The 27015-nt window shown below is 35.1% G+C and overlaps 1 protein-coding gene across 1 annotated transcript in view; it reads right to left on the minus strand.

Moving 5' to 3' along the window:
* Positions 1-1971: 1971 nt before the first annotated feature.
* POT1 (protection of telomeres 1) overlaps positions 1972-27015 on the minus strand; it is a 73280-nt gene continuing 48236 nt past the window's right edge. The window contains exons 11-20 of the mRNA XM_084506397.1: positions 21413-21573; positions 20519-20607; positions 19397-19435; positions 18852-19008; positions 14444-14649; positions 11452-11587; positions 9684-9778; positions 8077-8168; positions 4621-4726; positions 1972-3615 (exon numbers count right to left, since the gene is read on the minus strand). Of these exons, the coding sequence (XP_084362523.1) occupies positions 3503-3615; positions 4621-4726; positions 8077-8168; positions 9684-9778; positions 11452-11587; positions 14444-14649; positions 18852-19008; positions 19397-19435; positions 20519-20607; positions 21413-21573 (1194 nt within the window). The 3' untranslated portion in view covers positions 1972-3502. The remainder of the gene's footprint in view (positions 3616-4620; positions 4727-8076; positions 8169-9683; positions 9779-11451; positions 11588-14443; positions 14650-18851; positions 19009-19396; positions 19436-20518; positions 20608-21412; positions 21574-27015) is intronic.

Genomic DNA, 27015 nt, shown 5'->3' on the forward strand with positions numbered 1-27015 from the left:
TTATCTACTATAACAGTTATGAGATAAAATATTCTCCCCCCCCCCCCCCCAAGTGTCTATTTCCATATTAGCCATATATCCCCCTAGTTTACTACGAAAAATGCAAATTAAAGCAACTACCTACTAAATAGAGATTTATTTCTAGACTTTCACTTTGCTGGGTTTATGCAGACAACTGCAGACAGAGCAGTAGTGTTATGGAATTACTATATATTGAAGTTGTATCAGAAAAAAAGGAAAAATACATTATGTCTTTCTGGGATGCAGGAAGTTCTGTATTCCAATCATGTCTTTGCTGTAGATAGGCTCGTTAATTATAACATAATTCTGCCCTACTTTTATAAAGCACTTAAGACCTGGTAATCCTTCATCAGGTGGATGTTTCCACAAACTGCATTTCTTTCTGGAGATTCCATATGTAAGAAATGATGTGAACAGGGTCTGTAGCAATCAGTCTCATAAAGCCTCCTTACCATTGCTTCTTGCCTTTGCTGCTGTCCTGTGAAACTATTTCCTTTTCTTCCCCATTGCTGCTGAATGTTTCCAATCCTTATATTTCCAATTTACTGTTCAGTACACTAGCAACAATGCTTATTTGAAGAAGATTTCAAGCAAGCATTAATTTCAATGCTCCTCCCATTCTACCTTGACCTAAACTTAAACATATTTTAAAAAATACACTTTTATTTAACTACTCTATGCTCCTTGTTGAAATATCACAGTTCATGCTGGCCTCACATATTTTAACATGATAAATCTACTGTAATGTAGATTTATCTACATTACACACTGTGGTTCACTGAAGAGCTAAGCACTCATCTCTACTAAAACAAACTCTCTTCCTTCTGTTGCAAACCTAAGGCTCTTAGCTTCGGCTCCACTGCCTTTGTTTTTTTGTTTTTTTTTTTTTTTTTCAATCCCACTTCCTGCTGCTCTGTAGCCAAAGGATTAGCATTAAGCAAGGCATTTCAAAGTCTTGTCTGTGAATCTCTGTATCCCATAGCAGCAGAAGCTGAGGAGAAAGTTCAATCACCACTGAGCAGCAGGATCAGTTTACCAGAAATGCCTTCTTCTTTCTGTAACGTATGTTGCTATTGTACATCCTTTTTAGTTGGAGTTTCAAAATTAACTAAATTAATTAAATTGAACTGACTGGAAAGACTTCCAACCATAAGCGTTTAAACCACCTTAAAACAAGGACTTCAGAAGTCAAGCATATGGGAATCCCTGAAAAAACTGTTCCACGTGCTTTCTTGCTTTTTTTTTTTTTCTCCTGAAATCTCTCTTTAATTGCAATTTTATCATTTCTACACACTTACCTGTGCAATTGGTGGTGGTGAGGGGTGATGAGTTTATGTTTCCTTAGTGTTTTTTTTTTTTTTTTTTTTTTTAAATTTGCTTCATACTTCCTCCAAAGACATTCTTTGCACTTCCCAGTGGTGATGTATCACATAGTTAAGAAATCGACCATGTGACTTTTACTTCTATTATAAAAGGTTGCTAATAACGGCTAACAGTAGCTGCTCTCTGAAATGCACAGTTTCCAGAAACCTCCCTCTGTTGAGGTCCAGGATACAGCAATCTCAAGATTTTCAACCATCATTCAGCCATTCACAGGTGATGAGAACAAGTAAATCAAAGGTCAGTGTCCCATCTCAATGACTTCCATTGCTCCATATAAAGGCTACCAATGAAACAAAGTATTTTCAACTCCGTGCACGAATTCCTTTTTCTATACAGTATTCCTTTTTCTATACAATGATCTCTAGTATTGTAAAACACAATGTTTCACTACTAATTAAAATTATTTCTACAAATTATATTTGGAAAGAGAATTAAATGTGCATGTTTCCATCAACAAACTATATAAACACTCATTTGATGAATTTTGTTGGAGGAAGGCTATTCATGATTTAAGTTTTCACTGTCTTATGAACTAGGAACGAGAATTTGAATACAAAAGACACAGTATTTGGAAAAATCTTTAATAAACGTTTTAATACAATATTCAACAGCAGAAAAGTGCCACTTTTCTGACAGGCATCTCAGACAACAGGATGTGATGAAAAGACTTATTTACAATAAAATGTACAATATCAATATCTGTTATCAGTTGTTAAGAAAAACCTAAAAATCAAAATATCTTCAAAAGTTTTCATGCACTATATACAAGTAAAAAATATTGTCTTCAATTTAAATCGTAACTTCTGAAATCACTGGGACCCTGCCAGTGTCTAAAGTTTTATAATATCCTTTATAATTATTTTTTCTTCTTATGTGTCTGTTCACAGACTCGGGCAATGTTTGATAAGTCAGTACTGCTCTTTAGTAAACTGCTAGCCCCATTCCAAACTTGAGTTTCTCCCTAGCTTTTAAAGTAAATATGTAATAACCACCCTTTAATATTCGTTCTCCCCATACACTGATCAATAAAGAACACGTTCTCCAGTTTTATGGTACATAAACTCACTATAAACTTTTAGAGTATCAGAAGTATCAGAAAATATGTAGATTAAATTTTAAATTGACAAATTGTATAGTCTAGTAAGCATCCCATAAAAATTAAAAAAGTGTCATCTACTATCAAAATAATAATCTACCTACAAGTATTGCATCTTGCTTCTTAACTCCCTTAAAAAACAACTGTTGTAAATATTAAGTGATTTTTCTCTGATGGGAAGCATTTGATTTGACAGGGATTTCTACATTAATTATCACTGGACAAATATGTCCTGAATTTGTCTTATATACTTCTGAATGCAACATAATACCATCAAGTAATTTTCCTACTGGAGCAGTATTTTCAAGCCATGACATCACTACATTGGTTTGGCTTCTCTAAATTTAGTCATACTATCTGATTATGAAAGACAGAAGCAGATACGGGCAGTGTAATCTGACAGAAAGTTTACCCCACTATGTGAGAGCCTTTGAAAACACAGTCAGGTAATAAACATGATAACATATAAACAATATACACGATACAACAATACAATAAACATGATAACAACTTTGGTCTCCAACAGGGCCAAATAGTAATAATCATTACATGATCATATTTTTACACCATCAAAACGCTTGCAGAAAATAGTTTTGAAGTTTACTGAACAGCTCCTTTTCCATATCTCTGACAATGCTTATTTTAATATATAAATGCAGCATCATTCTGACTGCATTTTCTAAGTAAAATTCACCAGTTTAAAGTAACCTCATCACTGCCTTTTTGAAGGATAGCAGGATACTAGATTGCTTCCATCAGACACTCAATTGCTTACCACCTCCAACTGCACTCAGATCACAAGGCTGTGTGCCAGGAATGTAGTAAATACATCAAATCAAAATTCCCATTATCTTTAACTCAATACAGAAACTAAAACTTAATGCACACAGACTGAATTCCTAAGAAAGGAACATAGGTTTTATTATATAGTCTCCTTTCCCACCCCCCACCCAAAAAAAGAAAAAGATTCTTACTGAATTACTTTCTACTAGTAACGCATTACTATACAACATCTTCAGCAACTGTAGTGTCAAAAATTTGGTAATAAACTTGCTGTTTATTCCCATCTGTGATGTTATAGGACTTGATGAAGCATTCCAGCCATGGCAAGTCATCTACAAATCAAAACCAAATTATGATTTAATATTCATTTCTAACTTTTATAGAAGTAGAACTTGAGCAGGATCTTAACTAGGATCTAAATATGTAAAATATTTAAAAAGAATAAAAATGAATTACTAATTTGAAATTAAAATTCGTAACTAGTATTCCGGTTTGTATGTTAAAATTTCCTGCACCATCTGACATGGTATTCATTGACAATCAGCCTCCCAGACCAGTCCCACCCCCACACCACTTGGTTGTAGTTGTACAACAGTGTAGCATGAAGACCTCCCAATAATAAAAACTCATCTCAGTGATACTAAGACTAATGAAATTGGTCTCAAATGGAATCTTTTACACCAGGGTTAATTTTTAAAAGTAAAGACTCTGGTATGGTTGTCATCGATATCCATGTACTTTGTGGAATATGCTCCTGTGGTTGGAGCTGTGGCTACCTTGGATGTGTGTGGTTTGGGCATAGATAATTTCTGCCATAGCAGAAATACTGTATGTAACTCTCTTTGAATGAATCTGGACTGAAGCTTTTTTGCTTTATTTCCACGGATGTTTCCTGTAGCATGGGATGCTCTAAATCAGTATGTGCATTCAGAAGAAGAATCTCACCTGCAGCATGAGCTACACACTGAATTCCCTTTCAGTTTACCCTAATGTGCTGTGACATTCAGTACAGTTCTGGCATACTTCTGTATGAATACAATCAATATGTTAGTGCCTACCTAAACATAGCTGTATTCACACACCCCTGCATGCCACGTGAAGATTTACTGAACCATTACTTTTCTTTCTCAAAAGGGTCTTCTGGACCCTTTTATATAGAGTTATATAGAAGAAATACATCAAAGCATATTAATTGGAACTCTCCTTACAGACTCCCTGAATTTATTAGTTCTGTGTTTTGCCCATGCATAAGTTCAATTTTAAGACTTTGCATATGTAACAACAGACAAAAAGACCCTTTCCCTTCTCACCCCCCTTTAAAATAACATCAATCTAACCTAGTTTTCTTCCTGGAGGACAAAGTGTATTCATGGTCATCTGCATCTTTTGCTGAAGAAAATTATTACTTAAGATTTCAGAGGCGGGAATTTGGAAGAACTTCTCCTGAAAGAGAACAGAAAGCATAAAGTGTTGGAAGAAGGGTAAGAAACCATTAGCCTGTCCTTTTAAAGAACTTAAATTATCCAGAGAGTTAACAGAAGAAAAATATGATTTTTAACAGGAAGACAACAAACTGTCAGAAAGAACAGTAGCCTGTATTTCAGTATTCCTTAGTATTTAGGGACTACAGCCACCCAACTCTCTCTATATTACTAACTCACCTGCATACATAAGTGTGTACATGCAATTGGCAAGTATTTCTCAAAAATCTCCATTACGAGACAATGTTAAGGTGAGAGAGGACAGTCAGCCCTTTGAAAACAAGGGGGCACTGCAATTTGGTTTCATACTTTCACACTTTAAAGGGAGTTCAAGTGGAATTCTCTTTGAGTTCCACTTTTTGAAAGCTTAAAAACAATGGAGACGGGCTCATGATGCAGGATGCATTTCTGCATGGAAGAATAAAACACAAATGGAGCAAGGAAATGTTAGATAAACCTCTTCTTTTTTTTTTTTTTTTTTTTTTTTTTAAACTATATACAGTAACATCACTGACAAAACTCCCATTTATTCTTTCCAAGCTTGTTACCTAATCTTGTATCTCTCAGGGCTATTCACCTTATAGCTTCCAAAGTGAGTTCAAATTTTTGATGGCAATTGCTCCTTTTAAAAAAAATAAACACAGAATAATCTACCTTTTGTGTATAAGACATTTAACAGAACTGATTGGTAGTTAGCAGGTAATCCTATAGCAAAACTGACACACACAACTACTTTTTCCTCTCACTCCAAGTTCTTCTGACTATTCACCTTTTCAATATTTTCCTTCAATGATTACATAAAGAAAGAAAAGAACTGAGAGCATTCCTATAAAAGTGTGACTGGAAGCTGGTGTAAAGTTGTACTTCAAAGTAGCTCAGTTCCATCTCAGGTGATGCTAAAGGACCAGAGTTTGGGCTTGGTTGCCTTTGAAGTTACCACTAGCAGGAATGGCAGCTGGCACTTCAGAAAGAACTGTTGTTTCTTTTTCCTGCAGCTGAGCTGCAGTACTGAGCAATATCTGATAAGAATCCAGGCTACTCTGAATTAAAGATTTCTGGAATTCTGAATCAAGAGGTGGTTTAAAATCTTTTTCCCCATCTCCCTTTTGCAGTTTAATTTCTTTACACAAAAAGACAACAGGCAGTAGAAGAAGACGACTAGTTCAAATAAGGTTTGCAGTCTCTGACATCCTTTGCTGCTAATACACTGTGGTATTTAAGAAAACACATTTTTCCCCATTATTATTTTTACTTAGTCTTGAAATTAGACAAGGAAAATCATTCTTTTCAAAGTCACATTCAACATTGTTTAGTAAAAAAATATATATAAATATAGTACAATTGATATTTAATAGCATTAATAGTACTATGTATTAAAGTGTATTACTGCAGGGAAAAAAATCCCACAAAATTAAGTCCTAAGTGCCACTATGCTGACTCATTTCCACTTGGGTAGATGTATTACTACAGTAGTTTATTCTGAGATCCTAATATTCCCAGCTATGAATTACTGGATTAAGAAAACACACAGACGAACTTATATAAAGACAAAGTTACAATTTAATACCAAGTTCTCACTTTTTTGATTGCTTTCCCCTTTCAAAATGGTCAATCTACCATCTCAAAATCTATGCCAATACCTAAAATGTGTGTGCATGCATATGTTTTAAAAAAAAGTATAGAATGACACACATTTTTGTTGCACAGAACAATATATTTGAAGGAGCAAACTCACTAAGGCAGATAGCTAGACTAATATCATCTTCTGCCCTGGACTGGAGATGTAAGAAGCAATGACAATCTCTTTTCAGTCAGAAATCATTCACCTTCAGTTCTACAGAAAATTCTTCCTCAAACCATCTTTGTGCATCAAACTGGTAATCTAATAATAAAGCTTATGAATTAGAGTAAAAAGGAGAGCAACAACAAAAAAAAATCCTGAAGAGTAGTTATTGGCAGTTTACTGTCAAAATGTGAGATCATCCGAGGTGGATTATGCAGTAGGCTGTCCTAAATCTGGTGCTTTTGAGGATTTTTCATGTGACATGCTTTATGGAATAACAAATACGTACACTATGTTTACAAGCAAAACAAAGCTGAGGGAACTGCAAGTATACAGGAGGGAAGAATAAAATTATTTTTTCATGAACTGGAAGGGCATTAAGACAGAAACAAACAAAACAACAACAAAAAAACTTTCCACTAGATACTTATATAAAATAATGGATTTCAACAAGTCAAATCAACTTTGCACAAAGTCACTTTGCATCACTTTTTGCACAAAGAATGTAAAATAATTTCTTAAAGCTGAGGTTCTGCTCAGAAATGACGGGATTATACCAAGCATGAATCAGGAAGCAAGAAATTCCATGATCACCATTATAGTTACGGACAGAAGCATTATCTGGCAATGACTTATGCTAGGGTACTGGGTTAGCACTTCAAGGAAAATGTGGGCCAGTTGAAAAGAACCCAGAACAACACTGAGAATGATCAGAGTTTACAAAGAACTCTGATACGGAAAAAAAAGATAAAAACTTTTATACGGTTGTGTTTTATATGTACATAATACTATCATATACGTTTTTTCAGTCTTCAGAAGGAAAACTCATTCAGTGTGTAGTGACAGGAAAAGTATGTGTTCTTCAGTGCCTTTGGTTGCTTCAGAGAAGACGGAAAGATTAATTAGGTTAGCAAAGGTTACCTAAGGTTAGCAGAGCAGTGGAATAAACTGCTTCAGGAATCAAAGACTAATCTGTCTGGCTATAGCTACAGCCTGGGATCAAGGGAAGCAAGGCCTCTTCTACTTCATATGGAAAAACCAACAAACCAGGAATTACTAAATGGACAACTAATATTAGATTCTGCTAGGAGTTAAAAAAAAAAAAAAAAAAAAAAAAAAAAAAAAGCAGTCATGAGATTTTGAACTAACTGACAAGCTACCTGTGTAAATCTTTAAACTCATTCACACAGCTTTCAGGCTCCAGAATATAACACTGCCAAAAAAAGTGAAATTACTCCATGTATAAAAGTCTATGGAAAGATAAAATTACCTACTAGCTTCAGCTTTGACATTATGCTTTGATATTCCATACTCTGATATTTTATTGAAAAATTACTAAAAGTCACATTCTGTGCATCTTCACTGATGCACAGTACCAATTACATTATAACACTTGTAGTGGTCACCATAAAACAATGCAGGTAACTTAGAACAAATACTTCTACATATACGCATTTGCTATTCTAGTAACAAATAAAACTCCAAATGCACAGAATCCATATAGTCTGCCTTTACCAAAGTTTACTTACATAATCAAAAAGGTATGCATTTAGTGCTCCCGTTCCATCAACCAGTGTAAACTTCATAATAAAAACATACTGAAGTGGTTCAATACCTAAAACTGAAGAAAAAAATGGACTTGTTTTATGTAGTGAATACACAAGACCATAACAACTGAAACTGACACTATCCCTCCTTTACTGGTAACTTACTTTGAATACTGTAATTAAAAGCATAAATCAGGCTCTCTGTTCATACTTTGAGAGCACATTGCAGTTTGCCTGGAAACACTTTAACAAGTGAGGCTCTACAAATACAGAGACATTTTAGAATATTCTTACCCCAGTAAAAGAAAAGATAATATTTGCTTAGATCAGGGATCCTATCTTTTGGTAGGGTTCTCCTACTCTTATTCTCTTATGGAAGTTAAAGAGACTTGCTCTTAATTCAGTGGTAAAACAGTATTCCACCTGAAAACATATCTTCTGAAGAAAACACTTTTTTTTTTTTTTTTATATGACATAGTAAAAGCTACCAGGTAAACCCTTACTCAGAAGAATTTTACTGGCAGTTCTGAAAATAATCCATTATAAGTGACTATATTCATTATCTCGCTGGTAACAGCAACCATTATCCTGCAAACATCTTAAACTTACAAAGTTACTGCAAGTCAGCATCAATCTCTTCTGGGTACATAATTGGCTAGCCATTTTATCTGATATACTTGTTGGTTATCATTTAGTCTGAAAATACAGATGATGAAAGAATAATATATATAAAATAATGTAAATGCTGAAAAGCATTTAATTAACAATGCTTTCATTTTGAGGATTACGTGTCAGTCATAGCTGCTGCAACACAGTTAGATATGTATTTACATTTACTTAACAGAATGGTAATTTCATATAACCACTGTATTGCTCAAATACTTTTTTCTTTTATGAAATCTTTATCAAGCTTAGATATTGCTAGACATTCCAACTTAATATATAAGAACATGAATTAATAAGCATGAAAACATGCTTTTATTTTTCCTTCACGTGTTATGAAGTTTTAAGCTCCGTTTTCCCTCCACCATTTTTGGTGTGTTGACTACTTGAAGTAACAGAGGGAAAACACACAGCAAAAACACACAGATTGTGTATTTCCTCTTATCTAGTACTTCTTTCAGACTCTGCAATATGCTTAGCATGATATGGCTTGCTGATGAAAAGATTAACTTCATTAATCATTAAATAAGACTTGCTTTAGTCAGGTCATAAAAACTGCATGTTCAAAAGGAAAAGCATTACTAATTTCTAATACTGCAAGCATGTACACAGCTCAAAAAAGACATCTGAACTGATGCAAACAAAGATTAATTACATCTGTACTATGACAAACTTTACTAGTGACACCTATGGTAGAATAAACTATTCAACGTATAGGATATTTAATTCATACTATGAAAAAAAAAAAAGTAAATATTTAATTTCAGTTTGTAAAAGGTGAATAAATTTTACAGGTTTGTACTCAAAGGTAGCCACGATTTACATGCCATCTGTACAAAACTGCAACCTGCAAACCAAGCTGTTTTGTATACACACTTAAAAATCAGAACACAAAACACTTTTAGGGCAGTATCACATCAGCTGACCTTGTGCTATTTCAGTTGGTTCCCATGATGGTCGTGGTTCTGCTGCCAAGGAACTTAGATTCTTAATAGGCTTTGGAGTTGAACACTGCTTGCACCTAGCATTTAAAACAAGACCAACCAAACACAGAAAGGTTAATACTAGAGGCTTTCTGCACAGAAAATAAATCATTCAAATTTCCTTACTCAATGGGAGCATAAAAGTATTTCTATTGCTGCTTTAAACAACTATTTCACTGGACACGCAGGCTTTAGACTATAGCAAAATCCTTACTGCTGGTTTTGAGTCATCTCTGAGAAGAAATATCACCACTGAGTTATTCAGCAATACAAACAACATCTTATTTTGCAATAGCGAGAATTAATCAGAACTTACAGCATCTTCTAAAAACACAACAGGGTTAGAAGAGAAATTTGGCTTTACCCATGTTTAAATATTAATTGAGCTATTAAAGCTATTAATTCTTTTACTGCTGACATATTTACATATAATTATGAATTTGACTCAGTGTGACATAGTACATAAATGCTGCAAGTGGATGAAAATATTGAAAAATTTCTGAAGTTGTTCTCATTTTCCTCAAGAAGCAAAAGAACAGAACAGCTATTTTTTCCAAATTAAGCTTCTGTGCTAGCATATTACAGTTAGTACATGTTTAATTTGGTTTCTATCTATTTGAGCTATGTGTCAAAAGTCAACAGGCCTAATTCCATCCAAGGGATATGAAGCCAAGCTCAATGAAGTTAATTTTATTTATTTCAGAAAGTTGTGAACAGCCACAATTGGAAAGGTCAAAACAATATACAGTAAATGGCATCTGTATTCATTTTATCAGGCTCTTACAGGAGGGCACTAGGGTTCACATAAAATACGCAGTATTTCTGCATAGATTTTATTTATTTATTACTGCCTACAGGCCTGAAGTAGCGCAACACACTAGAGAGCTCTGCTTGAAGTTATTAGGACTGCCAAGAAGGAGGACTTAGTAGCTTGCATGAGGTAAACTGTATGCTGCTGTGCAGTACTGGGAAAACATACTGCTGCTAGCACTCATTGAACAGGAAAAAAGTATTCCAAGTCACAGCACTGACAGCAGACCTAGATGAGCGTACCACATTCCACAGCTCTGGGAACTGTGGAATTCAGACACCTGTTGAAGATGTTCCTACAGCTACTGGCATCCACAAACAGGCAAGGTATTTTGCAGTGTTGTGGATCTCAATACACAGCAAATGGTGAGAAAAGGTCGCCCAAAATCAAGCTTTCCCAACACTAGGAATTAGAGAGAGAACAAGACTTGGATCGACAGCCTGAATTCATTTTCTGGGGTCTGCGTTATCTATGTGGAAAAAAAAAAAACAGCTTACAATTTTAAAGCAACATATGTTTTGATCTTAGTCTACTGAGTAAGACCAGAAAATGGTATTTGACTGTCCAGAAAATAGGAGATTTGGACTCAAAAGGAAGATTTAGGCATTCTGCAGCCTGAAGAGGCTCATATGCACATTTGTCTATGTAGTTAATGCTATAAACACAGACCAAAGGCAAGACTTAAGCTGGTTTGCCGTGTAATTAAAGGTGTATATTTTATACTGCAAGTAAGCAAGATACCCAACTACAGTTCAGTCAAAAGGATGCTTTTATACATCCTTTGTATCAAAGATTCTTTGGACACATTATTCCTTGATCGCTGTCGTTTGAGTTAATGAAGGAAATGATCTCCGTTTAATATTGAAACTCTTTAAATATTAATAAATACCTTTAACCTACCCATAATATTTTACTTTTCCTTGTAGAAGAAAAGGAGCTGAAAGATCTAATAATTCAAGATCATTCTTTGTAGATCTCACAGGAATAACACATTTAAATCTTCTTGTAAGTTTCCAGATTTCTTTTGATGTTCCACCTATTAAAAACAGAAAAATGTTTTCTTAAACTGTAATCAAGCATAAATTGAACAAGTTGTGTTGCTTAGCTGACTGGATGTTCATTTCAGGACTTCCACTAAAAACTGAAATCCATTATGGGAAAAAAAGGAAAAAAGGTCCATTACCTTCTCACTACCTCAACATCAAACTCAATTAAAGAAAAATCAAAATGGAAATTTATTAAAGCAGATGTCTTAATATCTTCCTTAGAGTTATCATGCTAACCATGAAGCTCTATTTAGTTAAAATCACTTCCCTATAATTTCTACTATGATTTTACTAGCAATTGTCTTAAAAAAAAAAAAAAAAAAGAATAAAGAAAGCGTGAAACTTCATCTTAGTAACTGTTTTTCCAGCTTCTAAGTCGCAAAAATCTATTAATTTTCAATCATCAGTTTATGAAAAAGTACCAATTTAAACACATCACATTTGACAGGAGGCCTGACCAGCACAGAACAGTGACAAACCCTTCCTCTGGCTAGCAATGCCATGCCTGATGCACCCCAGGGTATGGTTGGCCCTTTTGGCTGCCAGGGCATGCTGCTAGCTTACTTGTTGTCAACCAAAAACCCTAGATCAGTATCCGTGGAATCTAAGAAAAGGATCTCTCCAGCCTCTTGTGCCCCAGTCTGTGTCAAGACATTGTCAAGACTCCTCCACCCCAGGTGCAGAATCTAACACTCACTCTTTTTAAACTTCATTTGGTTGGTGACTGCCCAGCCCTCTAGTCTGTCAAGATCTCTCTACAAGGCCTCTCTACACTTGAGGCAGTCAGCAGTTCCTCCTTATTTATCTGGAAATAGTAGTTCAACAAAAATATATTATTTATTTAACTAGTGAACAACACATAATAAAAAGTAAACAATCAAAATAAATATTTTCTACAACTATTGTTTATCACTAGTTATAAGTAAGACCTTTCAAAGATTTCATGACATGCAATTATGGCACTGGGATGTAAAATATTTAATGTATATATTTGTAACTTGTATTGCAGATGTAACTAGAGAAGAAATCAATAAAGGTGTGTATCAATAAAGGTTCACTGGTGATACAAAAACGCACAATAACATGAAACATACTCAGTGAACATCTGATCAAAAAAGTTTAAGGAAAACACACAGATATATTTGAAATAGCTTCTCCAAAGGTCCTCCAAGTCCAGTGATGTAGTTAAAGACGCTCATATGCTGCCTAACTTTCATCAAAGGAATAAATATACTGAAAAAGGAATAAATATACTGAATTCAGGGTAGTTTTAACTATGGCTAAAAGGCCTCTAGACTTTCAATTTTGCTCTAATATGAAGTTGCATCAAGTGAACGTGTTCTGGCTCCTAAGAGACTAGCATAAAACATACAGAATTACCAGGGGTTATGTGAAATCACTGTGATTCATATCATTAGAAATAATGAGAATATGCAAGCAGCAATAATCTATGTGTTAACTAACATTTTACTCTTCAGTTCAACTGATCTGCACCAATGGTTATAGATTTCCCTCACTCCCTATGAAGGCTCACCTAAAAGTTCTGTCCATTATCCAACTATTTCCTCAATTCCAGTGCAATAGGTGCCAAACACAAGGCAAGAAGTTCTTGCTTCAGTATAATGATTGTATGGAAGAATAGAGTCTCATGTTAGACAAGAGAAATTTGTTTGTGTTTAACAAGCAAACAGAAACTTGACCGTGCCTGTCTATTAATTGTCACAATGCATTTGGCCTTGGAGTTTGGTTTATATTTGGAAAAGTATTAGGAAGATTTCTAGGGAGACTTCAAAACCTTAAGCTCCAAAAACTTGTAAGATGAAAGTGAAACTAGCATGTGGCTCGGAAAGGGTTCATGATCAATGTTCTGGGAAAAAAAGGAGCTAAAACACTATGCTCCAACATGAAGCACATATTTCCATATGCACAGATACTTAGTTGCTGGTATTTTAGTATCTGAAAAAGAAGAAGTTATGTTTTAATTATTTTAAAAGAACACATTAGAAATACTTTATTATTTCTTTTTTTCCCCCGCAAAGATACGGTTGGATTACACACACACACAAACCCAGTTTGGAACATGTCAGAGGCATAAGCCTGCTATCAGAACTAGTCAAACATAAAACATAACAGGAAACAGAAGTGGTTTACTATTGACCCCGATGCAAAGGACCACCTGACTCATGTTTACTTATTCACACCAATACTTTGACACAATTAAGGACTTTGTTTTGTACTGAGAATTTATTATTCTTATTCTATCAAAAAATATTCCTTATTTAGATTCTTGCTAAATTACTTTATTTTAACTTTAGTGGATATTTCTCTCCCCGAAGCAAATATGATTTAAAAAAAAGAAACATGCTGCGAGCAGCTCTATTTGTCTGAAACAACACTGACATCCAGAGGCTGACAAAGTTAAATGTAAGCTTGACTCATATGACTTCCAAACCTTTACAATATCAAGACTAAAAATTATTTTTAGAAGGCTCAACCAGACTTCAAATGTGAACCAAAAAACAGTAAGCACAGCTGGAAAAAAGCATAGCCAGATGTTAATTTCAGGAGAACCACCAATAAACTTACTAGTATAGCTTAAGATAGGTAGAAGAAGAACCTGACCAATCTTATGAGCCTTCAAAGATTACATTTTCCTCCATGTCTACAACATTAACAAAGTTCCAGCTGAGTTTTCCTTTTTTAAGGAAATGCCTTTACGATTATTACTATTTACACTGAATGTAAATTGAACATATCTTAACTTTGTTTAATTATTTATATATATATACACCCAGAGTGGACACTGTGCCATAAGAAGTGATATATTTGTATTTTATTTATCTTACCTTCTATCATAAGCAAGGTATCTTCAGGGTATAGAAGCATTTCATCGTGCTTTACAAAATGAATAGTTATTTTCCTTTGTTCCTGGTCTTGTGTAGTCCACGTTACAGATTCATACCAGGACGTACTGTGTAATTCTGGGTTTGAAGGAGTAACTGCACAGTCTTGCAAAATTAAGTCAAAGGCATCTCCATTAGGAACTTCTTGCCTAAAACCATTTCCAAAATTAATATGTGAATGCTAAATCTAGCAGCAAGGAAGACAGAACTCTGAATAAATATTAAGTCATAAGACATAAAGTTTATAAAGGAAAAAAATATATTTTTACATCAGTTTAGACATTAGGAGCTATATAGCAAATTATATTAAGAAAAAACAATTCTATTTTAACAAATGTATGGAGTAATGTAAGTTTACCTATGAGCAAAGCCTAGGCAGCCTAGTGGCTTTGTTCACACATGTAAATCCATGGAAAAACAAATAAGAGATTTTAAGAGATTTCAGTTAGGCCTTAAAAAAGCCACACAATTGCATACTGCTTTAAAGGAATTAAAAGACTTTACAAGCTCATACAAATTCCAGTTTTATGCTCCAGCCTATTTTACTTTATGTATTTTGGAGAAAGAAGAAAAAAAAGTGCAAAAGAAGAATTGCTTCACATATGCATTGTAAAAGCAAAATCTGCAACTCTGCATCACAGATTTTTTTTTTTTTTTTTTTTTTTTTGTATTAGAGCACTGTTCATACATTTCCAGTTGTCACCCACATGGAAATAATGCAAGGAATTCAAATTTTAACAGCATTGCCAACAGGAAAATAGCCAACAGGTGGTACAGAAAGAAAAAAAAAAAAACATTAGGATGTTTTTTCCTAAGCAAGACAGACCTGCCTGGGCAGGGCTTGGGCTATTTCATAAAATATTGGAAGAAAGTTGATAGCAATCTTCAGAGTAGAGTTAAAGAGAATATACCAACAACTCCTGCAGTTTACTTTGATGATTTATCTTTCAAACCCAAGAGCAGCTAGCTTTAACCAGTGAATAGAACTATTCCTGCCTATAAAGCCCAAACTTTGATATCCTTCTGCTATAAAATTGATACACAAAAGTCTTGTTGAACCTGAACTTTCATTTCATGAGCACACTGCTGCTGTTCATGTGAACTCTTTCCATTTGTGTTCCTGGATAACTATTTTAAATGGAAAAGTTAAACTTCTGGCCTCTACAGCCTGTAGATTTCCTGCACAGGCAGGAATGGAACAAATTGGTTTTCAGCAAAATAAAACCTGAGGGTTGTAATCTCTTTAGTGTGGATATACAAATAAAACTATTTCCATTTATATCAATAACAGAGAAAAGCAAATATTACTCCCATCTACAAAAAAGGGCAAGGAGGACATGGGGAACTAAAGGCTGTGCAGCCTCATCTCTGTCCCTGGGAAGAAGATGGAGCAGATAATCCCAGAAACCATTTCCAGGTACATGAAGGGCAAGAAAATCATCATTGGTAGTCAGCAGGGATTCACCAATGGGAAACCATGCTTGACCAACTTTGTAAGTTTCTATGATGAAATGAGCAGTCTGGTAGATGAGGGGAGAGACGCAGACATTGTCCACCTGAACTTTAGTAAGGCTTTTGACAATAGGTCCCATAATATCTTCATAGACAAGCTGTTGATGAGTAGGCTGAATGGGCAGACAGTGAAGTGACTTGGAAACAGCTGGGCCCAGAGGATGGTGATTGTGGTGCAAACAGTGCAAAGTGTAACTGGAGGCCAGTAACTAGCCGAGTACCCCAGGGGTCAATACGGGATCCAGTCCTGTTTAACACCTCCATTAATTATCTGAATGATAAGTGCAGCCCCAGCAAGTTTGCTGATGACTGGAGGGGGTGGAAGATACACCAAAGGGTCATACTGCCGTCCAAGAGAACCTCAACAGGCTAGAGAAATGGTCTGACAGGGAAGTTCACAGGGACCTTGGGGAAGTATAAAGTCTTGCACAGGGGGAAGAATAAACCCATGCACCAGTACATGCTGGGGACTACCCAGCTCAAAAGCAACTCTGCAGAAAAGCATCTGGGGGTCCCGGTGGTCACTAAGCTGAAAATGAGTCAGCAGTGCACCCTCATCACAAAGAGGGCTAATAGCAGCCTAGGCTGCATTAGGCAAAGTATCGCCAGCAGGTCAAGGGAAGTGATCCTTACCGTCTACTCTGTAGTGGTGAGGCCAGAGCTGGAATACCTTGTCCAGTTCTGGGCTCCCCAGTAAATGAGAAAGACTTGTACATAACATAGTCCAACAAAGGACCACAAAAATGATTAAGGGACTGGAGTATCTCTCTTATAAGGAAAGGCTGAGAGAGGCTTTTTTGTTTGTTGTTTATCCTGGAGAAGAGAATGCTCAGGGGAGATCTAATCAATGCATATAAGGGGCAGAGGGGACAAAGCCAGACTCTCTTCAGTGGTGTCCAGCAGCAGGACAAGAAGTAAAGCACTCAAACTGAAACACAATAGGTTCTGTCTGAACATCACAAAACACTTTGGTGGCTGAGTGATGGAACAGGTTGCCCAGAAAGGCTGCAGAGTCTCCCTCCCTTCCCTACAGAGTCTCCTTGGAAATATTGACGAGCCACATGGACATAGTCTAGGTGGTCATGCCTGAGCAGGGAGGTTGGACCAGATGACCTCCAGAAGATCCTTCCAATCTCAATCATTCTGAGAATATTTTGCTATTTAGAGGCAATCTTTCGAAGTCTGAAAAAACAAAAACACACCTCTCACAAGGGCTTTATGTGTGAAGAATTATAAGCATCTTACTGCAGAAAGTTAAAGGTTCAAACTCACATTGAACTTTGTTCAGTCAAGCTCTCTAGTATATGCCAAAAACAGGAAACAGGAAACAACTTCTTTGCCACAACAGAATATATAAGAATCACATTTCCTTCTCTGGCCTTTTAACTTATTAACTCAAGCTGCAGTATTACATTTCACTGATTCCTTTCACCTGACACACAATGTTGAGAACAGAGAAGCTAAATTTCTGGAAAATCACTGCAAGCAGTCTCATCACTGCTGCAGGATGGTAGCAGTAGCAGCAGTAAGAAATACTCTAACTGAAGCCTTGCAAATCTTTCTGGTTGAAAGTCTGCCCTAATTATAAGGCAAAAAGATGGCAGCAATACGTGAAACAGCAGGAGACTCGAACAGGAATGGAGAATCTAACAAGTCAAGAATTTATATAAAAGTCGAGAAAAATTGTGGGATAAGGATAAAGCTCAAAAGGAACAAACAAAATCCTACCAATTCTACAGGCTTATACAGAGTTGGCAAGTATATATAAAAAAGTGGCAGAGAGAGTTGGTAATTATTTCCTTTTTATACTTGGTAATAAAGATCAAGTGCTTCTATGTTTTGAAGATGATGAAGCACTACTTCTTACATTAGCAACCAAGATAATGTTATAACAACATCTGACAATAAATATTGTTAAAGGAGCAAGCATATTACTTTGTACCCAAAAGCACCAGGAAAAGCTAGTATGGGCATTTTCTTGTCTCAGTGACTTTCATTTGTAATAAATTTTGATTATACAAAAAAATCCAAAAGTATAGGAGAATGCTAACAGGCCATCACTTAAAGAAGGCAATAGTTTACACCAGTTTAATATAAAGCTGTTTGCTCAGGACTGATGTGAGGCTAACCTACACACACAAAAAAAAAGCGATACAGGATTCGGATGATCATGAATAGCACTAAAATGCGTGTCACTTTATATTTTAATTGAAAATAGACTGTGTCAAACAAACTTTCCCCCATTTTGGAGAGATTACAGTAGAAATGTCTGTTTTTAGGTGAGATCATTTAATCAAACATTATTGATACAATGAGAAACCACATTACAAGGGAAATAACAACCATAAAATTGGTGAGCAAAGTGACTCGAGTCAGAAAAAAGACAAAAATAGTGAGATGAATGTTATTTCCCTGGTATTTTTGGATCAAGAAAAGATGCCTCCTCTGGAAGATTCACTTCTTATCCAAAGACATAATAATGCTGACCATAATTTAGAGACTATGATTCTATGACTATCACACCCTTTTGCACATCCTATTTTAAATCTGCAAGACAGAACCAAGTACTTAAATACAGTGTCAGTGTAAGAAATGCTCACTGTCAAACGAACATAAAGAAAAATTGTTTTGAAAGTGCAAAAAGGATCCTGTAACTGCAATCCATCTGATGATTTCAAATTTTCTTATTACCAGTAAGCTTCAAATCTTTGCTCAAAATGAAATACATTTAAATTCAGCTCATTTTACACAAAAAGAAGATAAAAATACACTGAAAATTTAGACATCCTAAAACACATGGAACAATTTCTAAATTACTTTTACTGCGTAAAGCACTTACAAAGAATTGCATTTGGAACAATGAAGTTTAACAGATTGATAGAGCTTCTGGGGTTTAAAAGTTCTCAGCTTTGCTCTAATGCGATATTGTTGAGGAGCTCTGCTGTTCCGAATAGTTTTCAGTTCTGTGTTACTCAAATCCTGATGATCTGTCAATACTGCAAAACAACAAAAAAAGGCCACACGTACCTATTAAACAACATATTTGGAATATGCAGAACAGCCACTGCAAGTGTGCATTTTCTCTTAATTCTCTCCTTCTCTTGCCCCTCAAAGTTGCAGCCTCAGTTTTATTAATACAACATGCTACTGCAGCCTTTAAGGTAAGGCTGTGGGACCACGGTGTAGAAACGTAACATTTGGAAATAAGATACCTACATGTTGTATTCCTTTATAAATAAGAACAATTCATAAACTTAGAATCTTATAATAATTCTTACTGTAATATGTAATGGACATTACTTCAACATTTGAGCTGATGTCTCAAAAACAGTTCTTGTTCTTTAGTAGAAATGAATTTTATTTTATCATCAAAATATTCCTTACCTGTAACAGATAATTGCTGACATCTCTGTGATTCAAGATCTGAAATCAGGAAAAATTTCCTAATTATTTTCCTTCCTTTTCTTTTTTACCATGTGGACATACAAAACCAGATAGACAGACAAACACACAACAAAAAGTTGAACACAGGAAAATGGAAATCCTAATAACCTATGAAAACAATATAACAAAAACAAAGAAAAGCAAATGGGAGACAAATATTAGATGTCAAAACCTAGCATATTTGAGCAGAAATTAGTGTATATATTAAATAGCAATGCTCATTAAAATGAACTTTCTGATTTTTCACAGTGTATAACATGAATGATAACTGCTCATACTTTCTGATTTTTCACAGTGTATAACATGAATGATAACTGCTCATATAAACTGTATTTATCCCTCTGCAATCTTTCTGGACAAGAATCCAGACATTATTCTAAAAAAAATGTATGGACTGCCTGGTCCCTCCTCTGAACAGCCTCTACTACACATACACAGTGCAGTAAATCTGTTCAAAATTCTTTCTAAGTATTGTACTGATGGCTAAGTAATGGAGGATTTTAAAAGCCAGAAGCAAAGATGCAGACTGTGTCCAACCAGCTTTAGAGATTAATTTAGTTATTTTTATTCTAAGATAAAAAAAACATTAAAAGAATTAACATAGGATCTGGAGAACATAAGATACTACTTTTCCATGGCACCATACTTTACAACTCTCCCACTAACACAACTTTTCCACACAATGGATTTGGAAAGTCTCCTCAGCAAGCAGCTGTGTAGTGGCATTTCCAGTGTCTGTCTTTAACAAACCTTCCATTAGAGAGAGGGATTTATTATGACACTCAACTTTATGACCTAACATAGTATGAGTATGACCTAACACAATCTGCATTTAATAATTTATTCACTACCTTCTATGAAAATATTTTTCAATGTATGTGAAAAGCTTCTACTATGAGATAGGACAGAGTAAGGTCAATTTTCAGTCTAATAAATCAAAAGAATTCTCTAACACTTTGTATGTGAAAGTAATATCACACATTTAGAGAAGCAATAACTGTAACCTTATCTTGATTACATATATATATTAGAAGAAGGAAATCAGTTTTCAATTATTCTTACCTGCAATACTGTTATAAGTGCTATCTAATTCCAGCGAAGACATGCTATCCATACTCTGACTGTCTGCCAGTTCCACAGATTCTAAGAATCTAAAAATAGATGGCTACATATATTATAATCTAATAGTCTTTCATGTGTATATATATATTGATATAGATAGAGATATATGAATGAGAGACTATATATATGAAATTTACTGTTTATCAATACACAGGTATAATGTTCAGACATAAGTTCTCCAGCAGAGATATAAAACGCAATTGAATCATAAATTGCAGGACTGCATATTAATGACGCAAGTGATACTCTTTTCCAAAGCACTTCTGGAACTTTAAACACAACATAGTGCCAAAAGAAATTCTATATTCCTGATAAAGCAACAGAGACTTAGCTTTTCCTTGTGTATAAACTTGGTTCAGAAAAGTTTTATATTACATGCTTCATTTTAAACATATTTTAAGACTCACTATTTGCAACTAACATATATGTATATGCTTAGCGTACTAAAGCCAGTTGCTTAACCGTGGCTTTTATCTCTAAAAAAATGTCACTATAAAACAGAGTAAGTATGTTAGAGTTACTGATTCATTACAGGACTATAAAATAGAAATCTTAATATTCCAGTTGAAAAAAAAATTACCTTTCATTTACTTATCCTCCCAAATACCTATTCTTCAGGTATATGTGGATTATATTCACATATACCTGAATATAATATTATATATTCAGGAATAATATAATATAATAATATATTAATATTATATATTCAGGAATAGTGCTAAAGGCATATTCTGTTCCCGAGTTTCTGGTTCTTACATCCATTTACAATTCTAAACTGGTACAGTTGGAATGCCGTTTTCCAGAATCATCTAGGAAAAAAAAAGTAGAACTTACGTTTTTAGTTCTTTAACATCTGGGTGACTTTCTGGTAACACTCCTATTCCTCGACCGTAACAGGTGCCACCATGAAGATGGAATTCTACATGTGAAACATCTTCATTTTTATCACTTGCTTGTTTTGTATGAATACTGTAAATTCTCAGAAAACTTCCAATCTTTAAGAAAAGAAAAAAAAAAAAGATTTTGTAACACAAAGTTAGCTATTTACTTGGAAAAATTTAGGCCTCATAAAGCTCGCTTCCTGTTTTTAGAGAATCACAGAATAGCTATAAGCTCGGCAGGGACCTCTGGACATCGTCTCACCAGCCACCCTGCTCAAAGCAAAGCAGATTGCTCAGGGTCTTGTCCAGCTGAGTTTTGAATATTTTCAAAGATGGATACTTCAAAACCTCTTGAAGTGACCGGTGTGTTTTCCTTTAACAGCAAAGGCTACATTCAGAACAAGCATAAGTCTTCTTACAAAATCTGATTCTCAAGCAGTCTTAAGAATACAGATCAAGGGAGCCAATGTATTCCTTTCCCGAGGGCACAGTTTGTCTTCTATATTCTCTATGCAACCCTCAAGAGACTAACGTGCTGCAACTTTGCCATGTATGATCATCCTCAGCAATTCACATCATGTCCAGCATGACATGTTATCTCTTTATGTATACAAATACATCTGCTTACACAGACTTCTCTGTATCTGTAACTGTATCTCACTTATACATTAGGTAACATTTTTTCTATACCAGAACAAAAGGAAATGCATTAGAAATTCAAAGATTTTGAGACATGGATTCCAAAGTCTCACAGATTTCCAGGGAGTACATGGAGTGTGTACTTCCTGTTTTGCTTATTTTGTGTTCTCTGAAGGTTTGGTCAAGTTACACAAACGGACTTACACAAGTCCCTATTCAGAAAGAAGTTAAAGAGTGGTGACCACTGAACATATATTTACAACCTTGTTTTTATTTCTGAATTTCACTCCCTTTATCCCTCTCTATCACCAACTCTGTCCAGAAAACCCCAAACCAGTGTTCTAGAGGTAGATAATCTGGAGACTTCATTATATTGTTAATTTCCCTATGATGTGTCTTAAAAGCCTTTGAATCAAATTTACTAGCACCTAAATAATTTTTTTAAAGTCTAACCTAAGATTCAGTTGATAGATGGTATGCTACATATATTCAATAACCTGGATTTATATTCACCGTAAGTATCTTTTAAATAGCACTATATAAATGATAAATTATTTTAAATGGAATTCCATTAACATTAATATTACAGCAGCCAGTCTGTTAAGACTTATTTCAGCTTTAGCTCTAATTTTAGATATACTAATAGCCAGTGACAGAATAACTTTAAACTGTAGAAACCCAAAAAATCTCTTTCTGTTCCACTTCTGTTGGAAGGGACCTTTTATGGCAGGGGGATTAGATCTAGATCTAATCCCCCTGCCATAAAAGCAAGGACACCTCCCAGTGTACCAGGTTGCTCAAAGCCCCATCTAACCTGGCCTTGAACACCTCCAGGGATGGGGCATCCACAGCTTCTCTGGGCAACCTGTGCCAGTGCCTCACCACCCTCTGAGTGAAGAATTTTCTCCTAATATCTAATCTACATCTCCTATCTTTTAGTTTAAAACCTTTCTCCTTTGTCCTTATTTCTATCTGCCCGTGTAAAGAAAGTGTACGTATTAGACTGGATTGGCCAGGTCTTAAGACTATATGTAGATAAACACCTGGATGCACAAAAGGACACAGAGCAGCATGGAATCCTTCTGGAATCTGTATCAAGGAACAGCCTATGACTATATAATGCTGGTATCAAACTGCTTCTTTAAAAAATAATAATGTATGAAAAAGGCAGCATATTTTCAAATTCAGGCACTTGGGACATAAAGTTGCACTTCAGCCAGCACCTATTTTGCTTCTGCCATAGAGCTCCTACCAGAGTTTTAATTATCTGTATGTTAGGGGGCTGCTCATTTTGTCCATTGAAAGCATCTCACTCATTTTACACAACTTACCATACGTGGTTACTGGCAGTATCTTGTATCATCACTCTATATTTGCACAACCACTGAAATTACTTCTGATGGACTGTCAGTCACTAGCAGGCTAGAAATGAGGTGCTTCTGAAGGCCTCATGTTATCTCCCACTCGACAGACAAAAACAGCTAACATTCAGATTATAAAGCACGCAGCACAACATCAGTTTGCTGCACTTTTTTCATATGTTTCCTCTAAATGCTTCAAAAACATTACACCTGGGTTACATCGGTCTTCCCATCTTTACCTTCTATAAGAGATCATTCACTTTTTAGATCTGGAAGGAGATAACCCCCCTTAAGGAGATCCACTCATCTGCTCTAAATCCATTTAAGAACCTTAAGTCCATAAGCATTCTGCAGCAAATAAAGTACTGGACATAACGTATATATGATACTGGATAATATGTATATATCATAGTATCACCACTTGCATTAACTGAATCCATATCTAACCATAAATTCACAGCAACAAAGTGCTTTCTGGAATATGATTCAGTTATGATAATGAACATCCTTTGCAGCTTTTTTTCCCCCCACCCCCAGAAGAGAAGCATTCCTTACAGCTTTATCAATACAATAACGTACAGTATCTCTGTCTATATTCCAAAATGGAACTTTAGGAAAAATTCCTTGAATTTTTTGGGTCCTCCTTTCCTTTCTATTGCCCATCTCCAACAAAGCATGCAAGAAGGCCCACTGATATCAACAGGCCAACTTGCACATTTAGATGGTGGTTAAGAGGCTAAACTGTAGCATTTTTATTTATGTATTTATTTATTCTCTTTTCAGATGCTAAATTTCAATTAAGTATGTTGAATAAACAAAAATGCAAGGGACAGACATTATAAAACTAAATATAACTATGACAAATGCTTTTGGACAAACAGCCTTTTAAGTTCTTAACTATGTTCTGCCTATCAAATAACCTTATGTCAACCTACTTTTTTTTTTTTCTCAAGAGCAATGAGCAGGAAAAATTCTATTAGAATTTAAGTGTTTTTTTTTTCTTTCAAAAACACTGTGTGAAAAAAATAAGTATTTAATGTTGCTAACATGTGGTAGAGAAGAGCCAAGAAGGCAAGAATGTAAAATGTTGATTTTGCCTTCTAAAATTGTGTGCTGAAATTCATGCAAAAAGTCCAATGCATTACATGTTTTAGTGCAACGCTCAACTTCCCCAAATTTATGATCACTACGAAAACATTGCTTTCTCCATGTGCATTTTCTTAGATCACTTCTGAAAATGTCATTATTTTTATGTATTTTAATATCACTCATAACTGTAATACAGAGATGCATTATAATCAGCATTGCCATATACTGAAAACGTCAGGAAGGTATACATGTCAACATAACAGATCTGACTGTGCAAGACAGACTTGCAATTTCCATAAATTCCTTTGGGAGGCAGCATTGCTTACTCTTTACAATGCTGAACAACTGCTGTGGGTGTTAAGGCTAAATATGCTACTGTATTTCTGTTGTTTACTGAATGCCTGCAGATCAAGTATATACATTATATACTTGACTGAGACAAAATTATAATCTACATTAAAGCAAAAAAAAAACAACATGATTTACAGAGCCATTATTCAAATTTAGTACAAAAGCAACTCTTGACAGAATTTTATTTATGAACTACCTACCTGCCTCATTCAAAGCAAATTTATTTAAAATGAAATTAAAACAATAACAACACATTTCTGGCAACACCTTAAAATACACTAACATCCTAATTGCAGTACAATTCAAATACGCCTATTTTAAAAACAGATAACAAAAACAAAGAAAATTTTAAGATGTCACAGTTTCCTGTAATTAGACAACTTCAAAATAAAACAACAACACTTTTTAGTATAGCAAATTCTTATAATTACTTCAAAACATAGAGGGTTGCATTCATATTTAATACACTGTCAAGGTAGTTAAATATTTATGTTTGGACACAAAGACAAGAGCTTGCCTTTATCTACAGGAATCACTTAACCAAACCAATCTATGCTGACTTTTATGCCTATTTTATGTCTGATGTTCAAAGTGATTTATTTGTGGTTATTTTCATATCAGCATTCAAATTTTACTAAGTAAATTCTGCACAACTTTTTGCAAATGACAAAAAGCATTTACACAGTATTTAGGTATGGTCCCAAGGACCTCGGGCTGCACAAGGAATAAAAAAAAGTGCAACGTAAATCCATTTAACAGGTTGGGGGATTTTTGGAGAGTTTGTTTTTTGTTCTTTTTAATTAATACAAGTGAAGAAAATATACACAGGTCAAAGGAATCCTGCATCTCAGCCTGAAAAGTATGAAACTAGATAATACAGCCAAGCAACTTGAAGTTACAGGTTAGAAACATGACTCAGACAGACACTAGTGCTATCAAAAAAAGACTTGAGATTGTGTACAGCTGAAGAACAGGAAATATTCAAATTTTGCACCTGAAGAAATATAACTATAGTAAACGTTGAGACACTAAAGACTAGGACCTTGAGCATGCTCAGGGTTAACTATTTTGATTATACTAACTAGAAAATACACAGTAAAAAAAACACATTATATTAACCCATGAGGGGAACGCACAGTACCACATACCCACTGAATAACTGTACATGAAGGAAATCTCTGACCAGATGTGGACAGCTGGACTCCTACTGTACACTGATGGACCTGTGATGCTCATTGTGGCATTCAGCATCTAGCAAAATACCCCAGATGAATAAATCCATGTCACAAACCTTTTTATTTATTATGTATTTATTTTTTTGAGTTGTATGGCAAGGTTTGAATGAATCCTGAGAACCTCTGGGAAATCTAGAAGAAAGTCTGAATAACAACAAACTGCAACCTACAGGGAGCAACTGTACTCTGGAGAGCTAGCTGCAGGCTGGGGTTCCTACAAAAACAGGAAAGCCTCATGCACCAAGGGTAGTGACAGAAAGAGGGAAATTCTTCAAAAATGAAGTGAACACCATTGTCTGCTTAGTTGTACTTCTGTTTATGTTTTTATGCCTCAGGAAATAATCTATTTCAGAGATGAGATTTCTGAAAATTCTGTTTTCTGCTAAGGCAGCAAATGCTGAAAAGCCACAGTTTTTACCAGGGGAAGAAGGCCAGCAAATATAGGTTGCAAAAGGTCTACTTACAGTTATCAGCTGCAGCATACCTTTGAAATTACTAAGTTCTCTTCATAGAGATTTGTAAATATTATTTGACTGGTGAAAAGGGATAAAATGCTCGCATCTTCAATATTCTCTGGACAGACAACACAAACAAGGAGCTTTTAACAAATGCCTGCAGCACAGGCTAGGATTTGCTATCAATTGACTGTAATAAGTCACCCAGTTTCTCTACACTGTGTAGTGGTTACTCAGAGCTTCCCTGTGTGACCATTTACCTATGGATAAATAAATAAAAAAAAAAACACAAAAAACACATTTTTAAAATAAGATTTAAGTCTGCCTTTCTTGGTATCAAGGCTGCATAAAGCAGATTGTTCCTACATAAAATATCATTTCAGAGTTGCAACTGTCACTGCAGATAATACATGGCAACGTGGGAGT

This window comes from Aythya ferina, assembly GCF_964211825.1.
Source record: "Aythya ferina genome assembly, chromosome: 1".
NCBI lineage: Eukaryota > Metazoa > Chordata > Aves > Anseriformes > Anatidae > Aythya > Aythya ferina.